The 19,579-nt window shown below is 38.6% G+C and overlaps 2 protein-coding genes across 2 annotated transcripts; one reads left to right on the forward strand and one right to left on the reverse strand.

Moving 5' to 3' along the window:
• Window positions 1-939: 939 nt before the first annotated feature.
• On the forward strand, window positions 940-5,612 carry LOC103704423 (WAT1-related protein At5g64700-like). The gene is made up of 7 exons (XM_088715099.2): window positions 940-1,239; window positions 1,315-1,377; window positions 2,025-2,141; window positions 2,994-3,246; window positions 3,368-3,526; window positions 4,220-4,371; window positions 4,469-5,612. Exons 1-7 carry the CDS (start codon window positions 1,067-1,069, stop codon window positions 4,611-4,613), a joined length of 1,062 nt encoding a protein of 353 aa, XP_088571225.2. The 5' UTR covers window positions 940-1,066; the 3' UTR covers window positions 4,614-5,612.
• Window positions 5,613-12,980: 7,368 nt separating this feature from the next.
• Window positions 12,981-18,145, reverse strand: LOC103704421 (WAT1-related protein At1g68170-like). The gene is made up of 7 exons (XM_008787689.6): window positions 17,759-18,145; window positions 16,835-16,897; window positions 14,912-15,028; window positions 14,550-14,796; window positions 14,303-14,461; window positions 14,017-14,168; window positions 12,981-13,409 (listed from the first exon to the last, which is right to left on the reverse strand). The coding sequence occupies exons 1-7, from the start codon at window positions 17,953-17,955 to the stop codon at window positions 13,223-13,225; spliced, it is 1,122 nt and encodes a 373-aa protein (XP_008785911.3). The 5' UTR covers window positions 17,956-18,145; the 3' UTR covers window positions 12,981-13,222.
• Window positions 18,146-19,579: the final 1,434 nt, after the last annotated feature.

A 19,579-nucleotide genomic window follows, 5' to 3' on the forward strand; every position in this document is an offset into this window, starting at 1 on the left:
TATGGATTATAGTATATGATCATAGCAAAGCCATCACGAACCCTCTCCTAGTGCGGCATAATGTTAATTAGAAACCCTCCTAGGGCCGCATAACGTAGATCTGGGAGACCTACGACTCCTTCTAGGGTCAGGGGTCATCCAAGCCCATCAAGATGGACCTCCACTAGTCCATAGGATTTCTAAAGAGAGAAAGAGTGGTGAAGAGAGAGAAAGAGAGAAGAGGAGAGAGAAAAGGGAAGGGCGAGGAGAGAAGAAGAAAGAGAACTTCCTCCTAGAATCTAAAACTCCGGCAAGCACTCAACTAAAATTCTTGGTGAGCACTGTGAGCCAAGGCCGTTAGATGCCAAGAGAAGAAGGAGAAAGGAACCGATGGTCGCTTAGCGGTAATAATCGGCAAAATCTGTGATAGTGAGGCAAAAAAGAATGTGGGAGTCTTTAAATAGCCGTTGGAGTCCTAGCACTTGTAGGATATTGAGATTGAGGAGTTCATCTCTTACTTCAAGTCGAACAAGGCTCTATTCTTTTTTTTCATCTCCTACTCCAAATTGAACAAAGTTTTATCATTTTTTTTTTTCGGTCTCTACTCCAACCCTTACATATGGGCTGATCAAGTGAACTAGCCCATACAAAAGCATGCTCATGCTCCTAATTTGCACAAGCAAAGGAAAGAAACCATGGTGGTGGTTATGGGAACTGAGTCTCTTGGGTACGTGGCATAGTTTGATAGGCCAAACAGGCATTCAAACTAGACTCTCTTTTCTCTTGAAACGAGCTTCCCAGTGAGCAGAATATGCACTTTGCACAGCCAATAGATAAATTGAGATAACATCTTAGTGGTACCAAGTGCTGCTGCTGACTTGGAAGCCAATAGATGAATATTTGAGTTAATATCTTAGTGGCACCAAGTGCTGCTGCTGACTTGGAATCCGATCCATTTCAGGGGACTTCTGCAAACCTTCTGCCTTCATGATTAGCCATCAAATAAGCGAAGTTTCCTCTCTTTTTCTTGCACCCGAGTACACAGGGCCTTCTATCTCTATCCGAGCCTCTAGGCCAAACTCTAGTCATGAACAATCCTAAGGTCTACTTGACCGTCTTTCTCGTTAGAGCGTTGTATGCGGGCTTCCATATTACCTCCAAGGCTGCTCTCAATGGAGGCATGAGCGCCTACGTGTTTGTGCTCTATAGACTAGTGCTTGGCACTCTAATCTTGGCACCCTTTGCATTTGCACTCGAAAGGTACTTCGTCCTTCATTTTCTTGAATCTCTCCACTTTCTTATGCGATTGTTGAAGCTCTATAATTTTTTTTCTAGGAAAGCTGCTCCACCTCTGCCATTTAAGCTCTGCTTCAAAATATTCCTACTTTCTTTATTTGGGTAAGTTTTGTCCCTTTTTTGATGGAAATTTTGAATTAGATTTTATTAGCTATCACATTAATTGCCATAAAGAACACGGCAGTCCATTTGTTTGCAACTTTTATTGGTTCTTTTATGTCTGAACCTTCTCCACCCTAGTTGCATGTGTCCAAACACTTGGATTAGTTCTCCAACACACTATAAGCTTTAGGCAGTTGTCTGACCTACATGCGAATAAGCTATTCGCATCCTTCAAACAAAAAGCTTGCATCCCTGTTAAATTTACATGAGTCAAAACCATTAATTGATGGCAAGCAGGCACATTTGATCTCTATAATAATGTTTGCGTTTGTTTTCAGTGTTTTTGATAAATAGGTTAGGATAGTAGGATCACTGGACTGATTCCGCTTGATGCGTCATTTTAGTGCAAGATTTCCAATTAGACCTAATTCTACACATCTACTTTGTATCCTTTCACAAGTCGTAAAAAGAACAAGAAAAGTTTCCCTAGCATCCAGCTTTTTGTGAAACACACACACACACAGACACGAGTTTGTGTATACTTTTGCATTGTTTTATAATAAGTCTGCTAATTAGGTAAGCTGTAAAGGTATTATATTTTAAACATTATTTTACCCTTGTCTAACCACTCGACCTTTTTGTTTTAGGGTCACTGCCACCTTGATCATATATGCTGTAGCTCTTGATTCAATTTCAGCAACCTTGACATCTGCGCTTATGAATTCCATTCCAGTGGTAACCTTTATTGTGGCTGTAACATTTGGGTATGACTTGATCGGTTTGCTTATAGGTCCTGAAGTTTTCAACTGTTTTCTGCTTCCCTACAACCACAGTATGCCCAAAAATCAGGACCATTAGATGAGAACGATTATAGCCCGTATTCTAAGGAGCATGACCTTTGGTTTGTAGTCTGGCCAGCATGAAAACTTTCAGAATTGCCTCTTCTTTTAGACTAATATAATCACTTGATTGTGGCTTTCCAGGTATCATGTTTTTATAGTCTCGAGAGCACTTAGATCGCCACTACTGATGGCCAACACTCAGTTGTATGGGGATCATGTTTTGTGTATATGATGCAATGCCCCCTGTATATTATGTTCATTCTTTGTTTTCATATGGTGAAGGTGCAATACATGGAGGGATTGGATCATATCAACTCTTCACTAGTCTCCATCTAACCAAGATATACCATACCATATCGAATTAGGCAGTATGAAGAGTGCCGTACCATACCAATTTGGTACCAATACGTAGTATAAGAGACGTACCAACACTCGATATGCCGAAGCTGCCCTTGTACCAGATATACCGACATAGTAACATGATGGCACCAGTATGGGGCCAGTACCAATTAAGATGGTGTACCTTGCATCCAACCATATCTTTCTTTGCCCTACTTCCATTTGGCACCAACAGGGCACAGCTTAAATGAGGAAAATACTTTCTAATTTTGCTATGCAAGCATGTTGTACGACAAATGTCTGAATGAAGGAGAATTAGCATATCCAAAGAACTAAATTCCTGCATTCAAGTACAGTATAGATATTCTAGCTTGTTATTGCACCATGGAAGAGATGTGGTTATGTATCTCAACACTCAATATCCATTCACAACAGCCAGGAGACTATCAAGTTAAAGAGGCTCTCCGGGATTATGAAAGTTTCTGGGGTGCTGCTTTGCCTGGCTGGTATTTTGGAGATGGCCTTCTACAAAGGACCTCACTTCAAACCTTTGAATCATCATCACCTCCTTGGCCATGGAAGCCGAGAAACCAATCATCCTCCCACCAATTCGACAAAGAATTGGGTCTTGGGAACCTTTCTCATGACCATTTCCAACGCGACATGGTCTCTGTGGATGGTGCTGCAGGTATATGCCTCTGAGAATTTCCATCAGGATTTGAGTCCATTGGAGAATGCTACTTTGCAGTTTCCCCTTGGGTTCCATAAGTATACACTTCTTATATTTGTGCATTACTTCCTAATTATAGGTACCTTTGTTGAAGGAGTACCCCTCCAAGCTTACATTCACTACTCTCCAGTGTCTGTTTAGCGCCTTTCAGTCATTCTTCATTGCTCTAGCATTGGAAAGAGACTTTTCTCGGTGGAAGTTGGGTTTGGACGCCGGCCTCGTCTCTGTCATCTATTCTGTAAGTAGAATTTGCGCATCTTTCTGCAAATAAAACCAATGCACTTCAGGACTTGGTAGCTTCAGCAACAATGCTTGGTATATTTCAAGCCAATAGTTGTGCACCCTTCTCTCTAAAATGAGAGGTCTTGGGGTCCAAACATGAGTGATGGAGAATAACCACCATCTTCTCAAAAAATAAGACTTTATACAATCTACTTCAAGACTAGGATATGTATGTGCTTGGAGAAGATTCTGCTTTTGAACTCAAAAAGTGGTGGCATTCCGGCTGTTTTTCTCAAAATGACAGTCTTTATGCTCTTTATGTACCCTGGGAAGATGCATGATTTCTTTTTCCCTTCTTTTCTTGAGAAGATTGGAAAGTGCTGAGATAATTCTTGTGATCTACAAGAAAGTATGGTTCAAGTATAGTCATTGGGCTTTTGTATCTAGTGACCTAGGTTTGAATCCTGCCTACACCCAGATGGCTGGATGGGGCCGGGATAGCCCCCTCTTTTTCTCATCAAAAAAAAAAAAGAAAAAAGAAAAAACTTCGGTTATGTTGCGTATAATTTTGCGGGACTAGATTTCAAATATTATTGCCGCTAGTGGTAATTTATTTGTCTAAAAGATCATCAACATTTCTATATAAAAAATTTCAAATTTTTTTTAACTATTGCAACAACTAAATCTAAATTTTAAATGATACATGCAGGGAATCATTGTCACAGGAGTTGCATTCTACTTGCAGTCTTGGCTCATTGAGAAGAGAGGCCCCGTTTTTTTGGCCATGTCCACTCCACTAACTCTAATTATCACAATCATGGGCTCATATTTTATCTTGGGAGAATTGGTTAATTTGGGAAGGTGTCATTTGATATTCTAATTGTGATCTCCTTACTCAACTTCTAATATGCATACAATGGAATTTTGCTTACTTTTTCAATGTTGCTGCTGCATGCAGTGTTTTGGGTGGACTTCTTATGGTTGGAGGCCTTTATAGTGTTCTTTGGGGACAGAGAAGAGAACAAACAGATCACAATACACCAACTGAAGTTGAAAGAAAAGCTTCCTTGGACGTGAAAGAAAATGGCATAACACAAGTCTAAATAAGTTCAGCAATTCTTAGTTTAAAACGCGGTCTCTCAAGAGTTGTAACTTGTAAGCTGGATTTGAATAATTATTGTTTAGTAATAGCAGCGCTTGCATAACAGTCTTAGAGACAAAGGGTGGTGAGTTTGGGATCATCATTGTTGCACTACAGGAAAAATAGTTTTCCCCAACCGTGATCTGCTGACGCTTCAAAAAGCATGGAGGCTGACCATGGGCCTTTCATGATGTTAGTTATTAGATTTAAATGAATTTGAACTCTTAGCCTAACGAGAACGTTAGGGCTTGAACGGAAGAGTATATGAGGACTCGTGCAAGCATATGTTTAGTCCCATGTCAGTTATTCGCCGAGGAGATCTTGGGTACTTATACAGAACTAAGGAACCCAAAAAGTACCTTCCGACTAGCTTTTTTGGGTGGGGTCCTGGGTACTTCTTCCCTGATTAGATTTAGGAGCAAACCATGCTAAGCCCTGCTCCAGTCCTGTTGTTAGGTTAGGCCATCTTACAAGCCGAACCTTACAAGATCTAAGGCATAGAATACTACAAAGTAAAACCCACCACATTTACAACCAACCTACTAGGTCTAGATTATAGGAAACTTTTTGTCCACCATGCATTCCACCTTGGGCTTTGTCATCTCTTTAATGATTCTCCATCCGGTCACATGTTCGAGTTTCTTAGGTCATTATCCACTAATCCTTGTATCCACGACAGTCCAAATTCTTAAATCATGCCACCAAAGTTCGGCTTCAAACGTTATCCACAGCAAGGGAAGCAACAAAGTGCTGTTTTCCGCCCCGGTTGGTACACTCATAGCCATCTCAACTGGCTAAAAAATTCCACCGCTTACATCCAGATGGTACATTGTTCGAACCTTTTCTTCAGTTTGTCACATTCAGAGGTTTTATTATGGCTTAGTTTGCTATAGAGATCTTTTTATGCTTGTAGACAGATGGATGCATGGCATTTCTTTAAAAAAAAAATATCCGTTTTGTTTGTATTGTAGACGGATGCATGGCACTTCAGGTCTTCTTTTTTTATCCTTAAATTGGGCAAGGCAGGAACTGAGTTCAGCTCCACTTCGGGCCAATGCCGTCCATGATGGGTGGATCCACGGATGACACGATGCTTTTAGTGGTAGCTTTCGTAAGACCAATCCCGTCTTGCTGGTCCTTCATTGGCTCTTTTTTTTCAAGTTGGTATCAGATTGGATGGGGTTTCCCCGAACCAGGTAATCAAACTAGTTCGGGTTTTGGGCACAGATTCGTGGTAGCAGGCTTGATCCGTGCAGGTCACAACCACAAGATATGCCGACATGATTATTATTTATGATACAAATTTGAGATGCACCAGAAATGATAGTCATATTAGCATATCTTATGATTGTGGCTAACATTAATCATTTCAAATTGTAAGTGCACCAGAAATGATAATCATGTTGACATATCTTATGATTGTGGCCGGCATGAATCAAGTCTGCCATCAATTTGGACCTATACTTTATCAATCCATCCGTTGGGTTGTGTTCATGAATAAGTGAGAATTTGAATGGTTTGCCAAGTTTCTAGTTGGATTAACTGGGGCTTAGGCCTTATCCAAAATGAGTCTACATCAAAAAATAAGCAAGAGTGAGAAAATTTTGAATCTTGATGAGATGGCGAAAGAAGATGCATCAGATGCCTAGTGTGGTTGGTGACTCCAAGTTACACTTCTTCATCCTTTTATACTTATAATTGGATTTCTAGTCAGCATAACTTTCTCTATTTGTTCTCTTTCACTGGAAAAAGGAGAAAAAAATCTCCTTTGTTGATGCACACATTTCCACCTTGGTCTCGGATCTGTGCTTACAGTCTATATATATCTAACACTCTATTTTGGAGTTGCTCCAAGCCAAAGTTTAGTCATGGAAGATATTGAGGTCTGCCTGGTTGTCTTTCTTATTAGACTTATTTACGCAGGCATGCAAATGCTCTCCAAGGCTGCCTTCAATGGTGGCATGAGTGCATCCCACATCCTTGTTTGTGTTCTATGGACAATTTGCTGCCACTCTCCTCTTGGTTATACCCATTGCTTTTGTACTTGAGAGGTAATTCTTGCTCCTGTTTCGTGGAATTCCTTTCCTTCTTATTTAGATTTGATTATTCAAGATCTATATTTTCAAGTAAGAGAGCTCTACAACTCCCATATTTATGGTGTTCTTCGAGATGTTCTTACTTGCTTAAATTGGGTAAGTTTCATTAGCTATCATATTAATGACCTTACAATCCATATTTTCTTTCTTATTTTATATTTCATCACTATTATCCTCATTACCACTACTGTTATTGTTGCTGCTACTATCATTCTTATCATCTTCATCATCATCATGGAGAAGAAGGGAGGCCTAAATCCATACAATTTACTAATTAGCAAGAAAAGCAGCCCAATTGTCGATAATCCATTTTTGGGACTTCATGTCACTTTTTTTCCTTTCCTATTATATTGTCGATAATAGAGAACTAATTGCAACATTTAGGTATAGATATAAAAAGTGAAACAACGATTCAAATTTAATTCATATAACTTTAATTTGCCTTAAAATTTACCTGACATTTATTCAAATTTCCATTTTTCTACCTTTCATTCTCTCATGTACAAAAGATTTTCACGACTAAAACTACGATATGATTAGGTGTCCAGACAGCATACTTCCATTGCACATATTTCCATATATCTTCTTTATTCCTAATTAAGGTGGCTTTTTTTGCTAAGGTTTAAGGTTGCTTTGATTAATGTTGTCTGTGCTTTGGGACCTATTTATTGAATACATTTTATCATAATTAATTTAAACATATATTCTCATTTGAGCATATTTTAATCATGGTTTTTTTGCATGAATGTCCTCCTAAATATTCGATTTTGCATGAAACCCTTCCAAAATTGATATTTGCATGTATACCGTCGTAAAACATTTGTTTTGCCATTCTACCCTTCTTTTTTAATTATTTTTGTATATGTACCCATGCTATCTAACGATGTTAAAAAATTAACGATTTTAAATTAAAATGACTAAAATATTCTTAATGGGCAGAAAAAGAAAACAAGAACAATAGTGTAATTTTAAAATTTTATTTTATTTTTTATTAATATAAATATGATTTTTTTAACACTATTAGAACAACCGTTATATTACGGGCATCTGTACAATAACAGCATTTTACATGCAAATATCAATTTTTGGAAGGGTATTCATGCAAAATTTGATATTTAGAAGGATATCCATACAAAAAAATTCTTTAATCATTCATATGAGATTACTATTCATAATATAATGTCGAACAATTTCCATCATTAAACAACCAATTAATTCACTCTAACAAATTTTTTGAGCAAAATTTCAGGACAAATTTTGACTTGTCCAGCCTTTTTTTTTTTTTTTTGTTAGGATTGTTGTAGGCACAAACATACACTCCATTGCCCTTAGTTACACTTCAGCAACCCTGTCAGCTACAACCATGAATTCTATTCCAGTGGTTACCTTCATTTTGGCCGTTGTATTTGTAAATCCCGGCCCATCTGGAGACTTGGGAGGAATAGCGGTGGAGATCGGCAACTGTTGAGGCGGTTATAACCACCTGACAGCCACGATCACCACCACTTCTCCCTCCCCGCCGAGCCTATAAGAACCCAAGGACTCTTCTCTCACTCCCTCTCATTCCCTTCTCCTTCTGTGCAAGGAATCGGATCAGGAGCGACGCCGTCGGAGTAGGAGGCTGAGGCACCGGGGTAAGCGATCAAGCTACCGGAAGAGCTACTCGGCTCCTCCTCGGAGCAAGGTAAAACCTTAAACCCTTCTCCCCCTCATGATTTGTATCCTGTTTAGCTTAGATCTAATCTAGCCATGAGATAAAAACAGAGGTAGAAGGAAATAAAACAAAAGAGAAATGGAAGAAGAGAAGGGAGGGGGAAGACTCAACCTGTGGTGTTCGGCCGCTGAGTCGGCGTTGGCACGATCGGCCACGGTTGTGACCACGGTTGTTGACAGCTGAAGACCCTCCTCCTCCCGATCATCTCCTTCACATTTTTAGTTCGACCGTAACCTAGCATTCCATGGAGAGGATAGATCGGGGTGATCCGAGGCCCTCCTTGCTTTCGACGGTGCTCGAGCTTTCATCTTCCCCCACCGGAGATGGAGGAAAGGAGCGGCCAGCTGGGCTGCGGCTGCTGCCGGCCAGACCACGGCCGCCGCAGGCGTCGCTGGTTGGCCGCAGCGCCGCCGGTTTCGGGCCGGCCTTCTCCCGAGCACTCCTGCGAACCTCCTTGCCTCATGGGAGGAGAGGAGAAGAGGAGGGGAGGAGATCGGGACGAGAAGAGGAAAGAAGGAGAAGAATGTTCGGGAAGGGAGGAGAAAGAAGAAAAGAAAAAGAAAAAAAGGAAAAGAAAAGAAAAAGAAGAAAAGAAGGGAAATATATATATATATTTTTATATATATATATATATAATAAAAAAAAGTAAAAAAGTGCTATGGGCCGAATTGGGCTTGATTTCGGCGGTGGGCTGCAAATGAACAAGGCTTTAAAGGCCTGAGGCCGGACTAGGCCCTCGTCTGAGCCCAATATTCTTAAACCTAGAATTAACTGAGCCAGAAGCTGAATCAGACCTGAATCAGAGGTTGAATCAAGTCTGAACCAGAAGCTGACCCAGACCAGAACCAGAAATTAAATTGAGTCATGGGCCTGAATCAGAAATTGAATTAGGCTATGGACCCAAAAATAAAATTGAGCCCTATGGATGGGTTGTAAATGACTTTAAGATTATAAATGAATAAAGATTAGATGTGCAAGTGACATGTAATTTAATGATCTTGCTAGGTATTGGAGAATTGGCATTTGGGTGAGCAAATTAATGTAAGTAACCTGTCTTAATCTTATTATGGACCATGTATCACGTTTTATAAGATGAAAAAGTATTATTTATGCAATTGGAATTATGTATAAGAATTGTGGAAAAAGTACCTGATATAATCTTATGTTTCATCAAATACTTGTGATTACTCGATTATGAAATTGTATATGATTATTTATGTTTTCACAAAACTAGGATCAAGCATGTGTTAGCAAATGATTACATAATTTTGGATCATGATTATTATTATAGTATATACACATGATTATGATGATGTAGAAAGATGCATAGAAAAATAAAGTTTTCAGCATGATCATGAATTTTATTCGGCATGATGCCATTATTCACTTTCCAATGTATTTATGAGAAAGATTTATGAAGAGCATGATATGTTTTAAAGAACTCTCAGATTACTATGTACGACCCCCGCCAGTGGATAACAGTAACTAGGCATACGACCCCAGCCAGTGGGTAAAAGTAACTTGGCTTTACGACCACCGCCAGTGGGTAATAGTAACTGGAAGAAGACCCTGCCAACGGGGAACAATAGTTGGCAAAGATTATGGCCCTCGCCAGCGGGTTACAATAGCTCGGCATACGGCCCTCGCCAGCGGGCTATAGTAGCTTGGTTTAGACCCTGCCAATGGGGAACAATAGTTGGCAAAGATTATGGCCCTCGCCAGCGGGTTACAGTAGCTCGGCATACGGCTCTCGCCAGCGGGTTATAGTAGCTTGGTTTAGACCCTGCCAATGGAGAACAATAGTTGGCAAAGATTATGGCCCTCGCCAGCGGGTTACAGTAGCTCGGCATACGGCCCTCGCCAGCGGATTATAGTAGCTTGGTTTAGACCCTGCCAACGGAGAATAATAGTTGGCAAATATTATGGCCCTCGCCAGCGGGTTATAGTAGCTCGGCATACGGCCCTCGCCAGCGGGTGATAATAGCTTGGCTTAGACCCTGCCAACGGGGAATAATAGTTGGTAAAGATTATGGCCCTGTCACGGGTAATAATAGTAACCATAGCTGCACTATCATCTGAGAGCATGAATTTCAAAGCATGAATAATGATGGGTACGGATTTCAAAGCATGAATAATGATGAGCACGAATTTCAAAGCATGAATAATGATGAGCACGGATTTCAAAGCATGAATAATGACAAGTACGGATTTCAAAGCATGGGATAATGACAAAAGTTTTATGATGCATAGCCATGTTTATGAAGTTGCATAAATGGACATGCATAGTTTTATGACTGGTTTGTTATATGAAATGCTTACTTTGTTACAACTGTTAGTTTCTTAAATTAATGCACTTGTATGAGAAAATATTATGATTGATCAGATAAGATTATGCATAGTTACTTACTGAGCTTTATAGCTCATATCCATTTATTTATGTTCTTACAGATGAATAGGAGATGCTAGGAATGAGGAGCGTGACATGCTTCAGGGTTATGGGGAAAAGAAAATGACACATTAAATGTTGCTATTTTTAGATGCTTTGTAATCAATCTTTTATTGATGAAACATTTGATAACATTCAAGAAAGAAATTGTTCATAATTGATTTAAAGTTTTAAAGTGGCTGCGTGTTATTGCGGGCAAAGGTTCGCAATAGCACGGCCGTGTCATGAACCGAATTCGGGGCGTGACAGTATTAGGGTATGACTTGCCACATTCATTCATATGTTGCTATAGCAATTTTTAAAAATGGATAGCTTTTATGTAGGAACTTTCCGAGAAAATCCTTTTTCGTAGGTAAAGGACACAATAATCTTGACTTCAATTGTAAATTATCTGGCTTAAATAGGGTTTGACTCAAGCTAACACTACCACACAGATCCAAAGGATCTAATTGGAGCTCTAACTCGAATGCTAGCATGTCAAGATTTCTTAAGAGAATCTAATATGCAGATCACAATGGATTGGATGTGTAAGGATGAAATCAGCCGTCAAGTTGGGTTTATCCTAGTATGCACCCAAAGATCAAACTTGCTTCAACCCATAGACCTATAGAACCAAGATTTTCATCTTGATCAAGATCTCAATTTGTATCAATATGGAGTATCTCCTGATGTGATCTATGTGAAAGTCTTGACCACATTATCTCGATCAATACGATATATATACATACACACATAAGATTGATATTTTTAATCACTTTTATTTCCTTAAGTATAATTTTTTTATTTATTCATTTTGAAAGTAATATTTATATAGTTTTTAATCTGGATTTACCATATTGGTAAAGGCATCAATATTTTGTTTTGAAAATATTAGCTGATCTCTCGAAAAAACTTGGTTGCCGAGATATTGGTTAATCTTGATAATTATTGTATTGGGATTCGAACCTTGTATGCAAACCCGGCTCATGGTATGTTTCTTTCCCTTCACAAACCCAAAGAGCTCATATCTCCTCTCAAACCTATTTACCCCTCTTGTTTCTGTTGCCTCGCCCCCTTTCCTATCCTTAATTGGATGGTAGGATATGGAATCCCTCTACCCCTCCCTCGATTCTCGTATAGCTTGTCTGGTCCCATCCAAGCCGGAAACAAATTTTACAAAAACTTCAAATTCGTATTCCATGTAGACTTCTCTTTCCCACATTCTCTCTCCATCAAAGCTCACCCAATACTAGCCACAGGTTCTGAATCGACTTCGAAGAAGCTCTGGATGTGCCAACCAAGCAACTCTCTATGATCCAGGAGAATCCCTAAAGTTGATGTGGACCACCTTGTCCACTACGAGTAGGGATGGATAGGATTCAAGAACGAGATGAGCTATATCGAGAAGCCAAGTAGCAGGCCAAATTCTGGATGCCATAATTTGATCATATGACATTCGATTAAGATAAATTTTTTTTTCAAATCTACAATGTGATGCCCCTAGCAATTGAGCCTAATTCTATCGGATAAGACTTTAACCGGGTGTCGCTCTCTATTCGAGAAGAATCATGCGAAGCAACAAAAGACAAAATTGATGTAAAAATCAGAATCTACCTCTTTAAAATTTTTAGCTTTTCCCATAATATTTCTACTAATGATGTCTATTTTAAGAAACAGAGACCTATTACAATTAGAAAAAGGAATCCGGTCTAAATTATGTACGGACGGCTCTTAGTATTATAAATAGAGACTACATACCTCAGTTTAGGAGGTGCAATCATCATTAAAAGAAAAGAAGACTTTAAGCCCCATTTGCATAATTCTTTCATCTTTTTCTATTTTTTGTTTGAGAGATTCGAGTTGAACAGGTTGAGAAAAATCTTTCTTCTCTCTAATCGGATCATTTTTACACATCACATCTCCAGACACATTTGTCACACATGAAACAACATTCCAATAAAGATTTTTGTAATTGTCTACTCCTCTAACCAAAACTTAAACTAGCTTCATGAATTTGAGTTATATCATAATTATAGCTCTTGAAACTTTCAGTCAAAATTGCTGTTGGGAAAAAAAACTAAGTCAGAATCAGGATTTAAAGTTCATCTCTCTTGAAAAACTATTTTATTTTCATAGATCAATGACTATTACATGTTTCTGGAAGAAAAGAAACGGTATAATTTCATGTTCCTTCTATTTCCAATTGGAAAAATTTAATGAGATTTCCTTACATAACAGTTCCATATAGCTGAAAAATGCATGTTACAAAATTGCATCTCATCCTACTTAAATTTAAAACAAGAAAACCTTGTCTTGTTTTCTACACTTGAAGGCAACTACTGTTTTGATTCGGAGGGACCACGAGGCCCTGAACATTGCTCTTGCAAACCATTGTCTCCAGAAACTATGATGACATCTATGGACTCATCTGCAGGCAACTCCCCTACCTTCGCTGCAGCTTCTCTTCCTTTTCCCCAGAGTACCATGTATAACCCAATTACAATCAATACAGCTCCTAAAACACTGCACAACAAATATGAGAATAGAACATTAGATTATTTTTAATCAATAGATGCATATCCTCTGTCTTTTTTTGGTAGATAATTGCATGAAAACAAGAAGAGCTAGTGCAAATACAAGAACTGTATCCAATGTTGACAAATGCGATGCACATGAGAATCCTGAATAACTATATGGTTGCTCATCTGATTAGATACTTCTTCTATTGTTTAAGTAATAATATGATAGATGTGCTTTCAATTTTTGCTACTCTAGTTTCTTTTCTTCATCGTCAAAAAAAAAAGAAGCTAGTATAGTAGTCTGAACTGAATCAAGTATGAGAGCCGTGCATGTACATTAGTAGTGAGTGGAAGGTGGAATGAAGTCTAAGAGTTTGCATCTTGTTAACAGGAGTGTGATCCCAACACTGAATCTAGAGTCATTTACACACAACTACCACCTATAACCAAGCATCTAGTACAAAGGACAATACAGGATAGTAGTACGTGTATGTCGGACAAACATATGAGCACCACAAGTAGACAGGCTGAAGCAGGGTGTTCTATATATGAATCATGAATAGCATTCGTGCTATACTAGTGAACATATAAGGAAGAAAGGTGAACCTAACCTTCCGAGATACAACTTCTCATTCAATAAAAGTGAACTCAGAAGTGCAACGATGACAAGCATCAAAGGATTAAAGATAGAAGCAAACAGCGGGCCCTTTTTCTTGATGCACCAAGCCAGAACTGTAAGGATCAATGCAGATCCCACCACACCCTGTAACACCACATCATGCAGGAAGGCACACTTCAGCAGTCACAAAAATATCGTCAAAAGAACAAGAAAACAAAAAAGAGAGAAGTATGAAAAACCAAAAAGAAGAAGAAGAAGAAGAAGAAGAAGAATCATACTGAATAAACGATGGCGAGCAGCCTAATATCAAACCCTAATCTCCATTGGCCCCAATCTTTCTCTACACAAAGCGCGAAAATGATGCTCTGAACTGTTCCCATTAAACACATCAAGGCCGTGCTCGAGTAGTGACAAGGATATTCTTTCATCATCTTTGCCTGCAAAGATAAATATTTGTAGACGTTTCCAACAGTTATTCCAAGTGTAGTCCGAAGTACCAAGAGGCCATAATCGCGTTAGTATCACCTGAATTATTAACCAGATTGCATAACAGACACAACTAGCAACAGCCAGCAATGAGCCCATGACGTGATTACCAGGCTCTTGGTGTCGTGCTGCAGCTCTCTCCGAGTTGAGGAGGTTGAGGTTTGTTGACCAGAGATTGATATCTACTCCTCTGTAGAAGGTGAGAAGCATGGCACCACCAATCCCAACCAAGGTCCCCAAAACCTTTGCTTGTCCGGAAATGGAGTGGAATCCTAAACTCTCCAATCTTCATGGAAAAGTTAATATCAAATTAGATAAATAGAAAAAAAATAAAATCTCTGAATTTATTTGTAAAAAAACTCTAAATTTATTTGTAACAATATAAATAGAACATCAAGTACCTGAATAGAACAGCCAAAATGAATGTGATTGCTGGGATGAGATTAGTCATGGCTGAGGCAAAGGTTGCTGATGTAAGCTTCATGCTCGAGACGTACAGATTCTGAGCTAATGCACCCCTGCCCAATTGAACGCAACCAAAATATTTAGGAAGTGATTTCCAATCAATAAAACAAGATATGAAGTATCATTACCAATAGATGATTAAAAGTTGCAAGATAGCTAGATTGACATCATTCTAGGCATATTGAGAGAACATTAAATTTTGGTGGAAAAGATTTTGCATGAATTATTCTTTTAAAAACTTTTGTAATAACCACACATGTTGAACTATAAGATTGGGATTTGATTTAATTGCAGTCATATAATTTTTATATGGAGTAACACTAGCACGTTCACATGCGCCAACCATGCCTAGTATTAAAAAAAAAAAGGTAAAATAAGAACCTAAAATAATAAAACTCTAGAAAATGAAGCAAATAAAATTATAAATATAAATATATATTAATAATATGAATAAGTTAACTTTCAGATAAAACTTATACAAGTGGAATATTGTTTGTGTAAGATTTGATAGTTAAGACAGACCTTCATTAACTAACGAAGTCAGTGGAGGTTTCTCTCCTTCCTATTTGATATACATATACATATGTACATGTGTACATGTGCGCGTGTGTGTGTGTGTGTATATATATATATATATATATATATATATATATATATATAGATAGATAGATAGATAGATAGATAGAGAGAGAGAGAGAGAGAGAGAGAGATTACTTAAGATAGATAACAAGCATGGAGTAAGTCAAGATAGAAGTGTATCTTGTCGAAAGATTTTGTAATCAAGATAAGCATGGAATAAGTTTGAGGAAAAGAAGAATTAAAAAGTGTAAAGCTTTCTTTCGGAAACTACCCATACTTATAATTGTTATATGATAAGCTTTTACATGTGAACGAACTAATTTTCCAAGAAAAGATTTGATAGAGCTCGCATAATTTGTATTAGCTTTGAAGATTGAAATAAGAAGATGCAACAAGCTGCAACCACCGTGCTAGACGTGGTCATCTAATGGTGCAATTCTCTGTTCTAGTGTTGTTATTGGGAAGTCAGCTGATATATTTCAGGACTCAACTAATTAAAAGCCACCCCAGAGATCTCGGGAAGGCAGAGATGAACAGTTTAAAAGGCCTCAGATGGCATGTCTCCTGCAAACAAAAAAACTTTAAACAAGACCTCAGCATAGAGACAAAAGGATATTTATGATTAGCAACTAATGTTGGTCCTCTGAAGAGTACAAAGTAGGCCAGGCTACTGAAAAAGAGCCAAGGTGTATCACAGATTTCCCGTGAAGGCTGAACCAACTCGCTGTTTCCAACTTTATCAAGGGGTTAGGGCTTGGGGATACGAGAAAAATTATTGGGAGCTGGGATAGATGTGGCCAAACAAGGCTCAAGGCTTCCCGTGGAGAAATCATGGAGCCCTCCTCTCCTCTATTTGCAAAGAATAGAAGATGATGGATGTCTTGTGAACAAGCTATTGGAATTACGGTTGAACATGCATCTGGGGAAGTAGGACCTCGTGCTTCAGTAGTTTCTTTTAGAGATAACAATCAGGTCAGGCTGGATCAAATAAAGATTAGATTGGATATAAGATATATTAAAAATTTATCAACCCGAACCTAATCTGGGTCAGAATTCGAAAATCCATATCCGACTGGACTATTATACAAAATGGTTATCTTAATCTGACCTATGATGGGTTGAATTAAATTAAATGGGTTAAGCATTTCCACCTCTGATTTCTTTGACACTTCAATGCCTAACAAAATTAGAAAAAAAAAGATTGTTTAGGAAAGAGATTTCTTTTTAGAATTGTAGCCGTCTTCTTGACCATTAAAAGAATCTGATCTTAAAGCACATACCCAAACAGCCCGCATAAGAAAGCCAGCATTAAAACCTTCCATGTTATCTTTGGCCGACTCTTCCTGCAATCGCAAAATTTGAATAATTATATTGACGTATCCAATTTTCTAAATAAACTTTATTAAATCATGAAAGAAGAAAAAGTATTTTTACTGTAACTTAGCAGCTATATAGCATTTCTTTTGTGATGTAGTAGTTATGAGAAAAACCTTCTGAAAACTTATGGTAAAGTTTAAACTTTTACTATCACTTCAATGGAATCAACTGAGTAGTTTTCTCAGAAATAAAATCACATGAATAGTTGAATTTGCGAGATATGGGTTTTGACATATAATATAAAATAAACCGTCAGCTAATGAGAAAAAATATTTTAATATAAACCGATCAAATCGCGTATAAATAATTGTTCGTGGACCTTAGAAGACAAAAAAAAAAGTTTCTATTCAGTTCTCATCCGACTTTCTTCTAATTCCTTTTCCCAAGTACCTAAACAAGCACTAATAAGAAAAAGAAAAGACGAAGGTTCTTTTAACCACAAAAGCCTCAGTAAAGCTGCCATATAAAGATGAAAGAGGTGGGCATTCGCTGTTTGCTCCTTGAAGGAGGGCAAAATGAAAATGTAAACAAATACACAGTAATCCTGACCAAGGGTCTTTTCAGATCTTAGTCATGTTGAAACCTTATCCTCTTCCACCATTTCTCCATTGTCATCTGAATCGTTAACAAGGAAACATATTTTTCAAGTTTTTCACTTTTATATTTTAGAGATTTTTTCTTTTTTTGAGAAGAGTATTTAGAGAAATATAGAAAAACAAGAAAAGATCGGACATATATATATATATATATATATATATATATATATATATATATATATATATATATATATATATATATATATATATATATATTATTGTTAATTTTACCTTTCTAGAAAGAAGGCTAGAGGGCCTAAAAAAGCAGTAGCGAAGAGAAAACGATAGGTTACAAGGATCCTCATGTCCATGCCATCGTTGATGGCTAACTTATAAAAGATGTTCACACCGGCGAAGACCAGCTGAACCAGAACCATTCCCCCCGCCGGCTTCAGCTCTTCCGACACCACACGAAGCTGGCCTCCCATTACTGCCCACAAACTCCAACGTACCCCCAAGCCTTTCAACAATACAGCAAACAAGCAGGAAGAAGCCCTTCACCTTTCCTCTTCCCACCTGTCCTTAGGGAAACTTGGAAGTTTGAATCCTAATTTATAGGAGAAAGAGAGAGAGAGAGATGCGAGGCGAGAGAGACAGAGAGAAGAGGGAGGGAGAGAGAGTGGCTTTTGGGACCGGGTCGCTTGCATGGGTCGGCTTTTAAAATGGACAGTCGAGTGCGAGAGAGAGAGAGAGTGAGAGAGACTGGAAGCTTCCCGGCGAGGCGGCGAGATTTAAGCGGTTGGGTGGGAAGGTGGCGTTGTGGGAGTCACGAGGCCAGCCATGTCTCGGTGTCCGCACCCGTTGAGCGGATGTCACGTGGCAGAATCAGGTGGCGTAGGATTCTGTCACGTTACCTGGAGCTCCGAGGAAGCTGTGAGGCCGCGTGTACGCGCAGCCACGAGGATCTCGGACGGGTTTCATTCGCGAGCCATCCAATTTGGCCAATAAATGGATGCCGCGTGTACGTGTCGGGAAAACAGAGAGAACACACGGAACGGGATCTTTCCCTTCCCGTTGCCACCACCAATGCCTAAAAAAGGGTTGCCAACGGGGACGAGAACGATTCCGCTTTGTTCTCCATACGAAAGCTACAGCTCTTCTCAAATTCATAGTTGGACGAGGAAACACATCCCCTTGCAACTAGAGGTGCAAATAGGTCGGGTTAGGTCATGAATGACTCCAAGCTAATTTGGTTTCTTATTCAGATTTTAATTTTGGATCCAGACCCAACTCAATAAAAGATCGGATCGGATGGGATCCATCGCTACAATTTTTGATCTAATAGCTCATTTAGATCGGATCGGATCTATATAAAATATGAATCCAACCTAAAAAATTCGGATTCGGTTCAGGTCAACTCATCCATTGCTTCGGAATTTGTTTGCATCCTAGTGGAATGTGACCCGCGGGCTCAAATAGTTTTACAAATTCAGGTCGAGACGGATCGTAGGATTGAAAACTCAAAATTACCTAAATTTCAAATGGGCTAGATCGGGTCTGAATTCAGTATACCTAGATCCGATCCAGAAAATAGAACGAGTCCAATTTTAGTATCCGACCTGGTCCCACAGGTCCTCCAAAATGGATCGGCTCGGATCTAAGTGGGTCAAATTGGGTTGGATCGATCACGAGTCCCTCCTTCCCCATCTTCACGAAAAAATAATAATAAAAAAAAAGCAAGCTAAGAAGTTCTCATACCAAGACTACTCTAAAACACAAATCTAGAATTTTCACTCCATAGGTATTGCCACCCATATTTGGATGAGATGTTGAGGAAAAACACCACTCAAAGATTCAAAATTCAGAATAACTTGTGAACGAAGTAGTGTGACCATGAACTGCTTAGGTGTGCACCTAAAATTATTGGAAGGTTGAACAACTTGAGGTAGAGGTACTATTAGGTCAAATCAGGTCCACATACCTTCTAAGGTGACTCTTAGTTGTTGGTGGAATTAAATGTAAAACTTCAGTAGAAAAACTAATCATCTGAAAATCAGGTTTAATTGGGTCAGGTGTGATTTAAAAAAATAATCAGACCAAATCAAATCTACA

This window comes from Phoenix dactylifera, chromosome 2, assembly GCF_051530095.1.
Source record: "Phoenix dactylifera cultivar Ajwa chromosome 2, Ajwa_hap1_PhDact_Kaust_v1.1, whole genome shotgun sequence".
In the NCBI taxonomy this organism is placed as follows: Eukaryota; Viridiplantae; Streptophyta; class Magnoliopsida; order Arecales; family Arecaceae; genus Phoenix; species Phoenix dactylifera.

Excerpts from the sequence above, each read along its gene's own strand:
- LOC103704423 (XM_088715099.2), top strand. The coding sequence starts at position 1,067 with ATGAACAATCCTAAGGTCTACTTGACCGTCTTTCTCGTTAGAGCGTTG. Across the intron at positions 1,378-2,024 it reads TTCCTACTTTCTTTATTTGG|GGTCACTGCCACCTTGATCA; the intron begins GTAAGTTTTGTC and ends TTTTTGTTTTAG. Across the intron at positions 3,247-3,367 it reads CTCTGTGGATGGTGCTGCAG|GTACCTTTGTTGAAGGAGTA; the intron begins GTATATGCCTCT and ends TCCTAATTATAG.
- LOC103704421 (XM_008787689.6), bottom strand. The coding sequence starts at position 17,955 with ATGGGAGGCCAGCTTCGTGTGGTGTCGGAAGAGCTGAAGCCGGCGGGG. Across the intron at positions 15,029-16,834 it reads TTCTTATGCGGGCTGTTTGG|GGGTGCATTAGCTCAGAATC; the intron begins GTATGTGCTTTA and ends TCAATTGGGCAG. Across the intron at positions 14,462-14,549 it reads CAATCTGGTTAATAATTCAG|GCAAAGATGATGAAAGAATA; the intron begins GTGATACTAACG and ends TTATCTTTGCAG.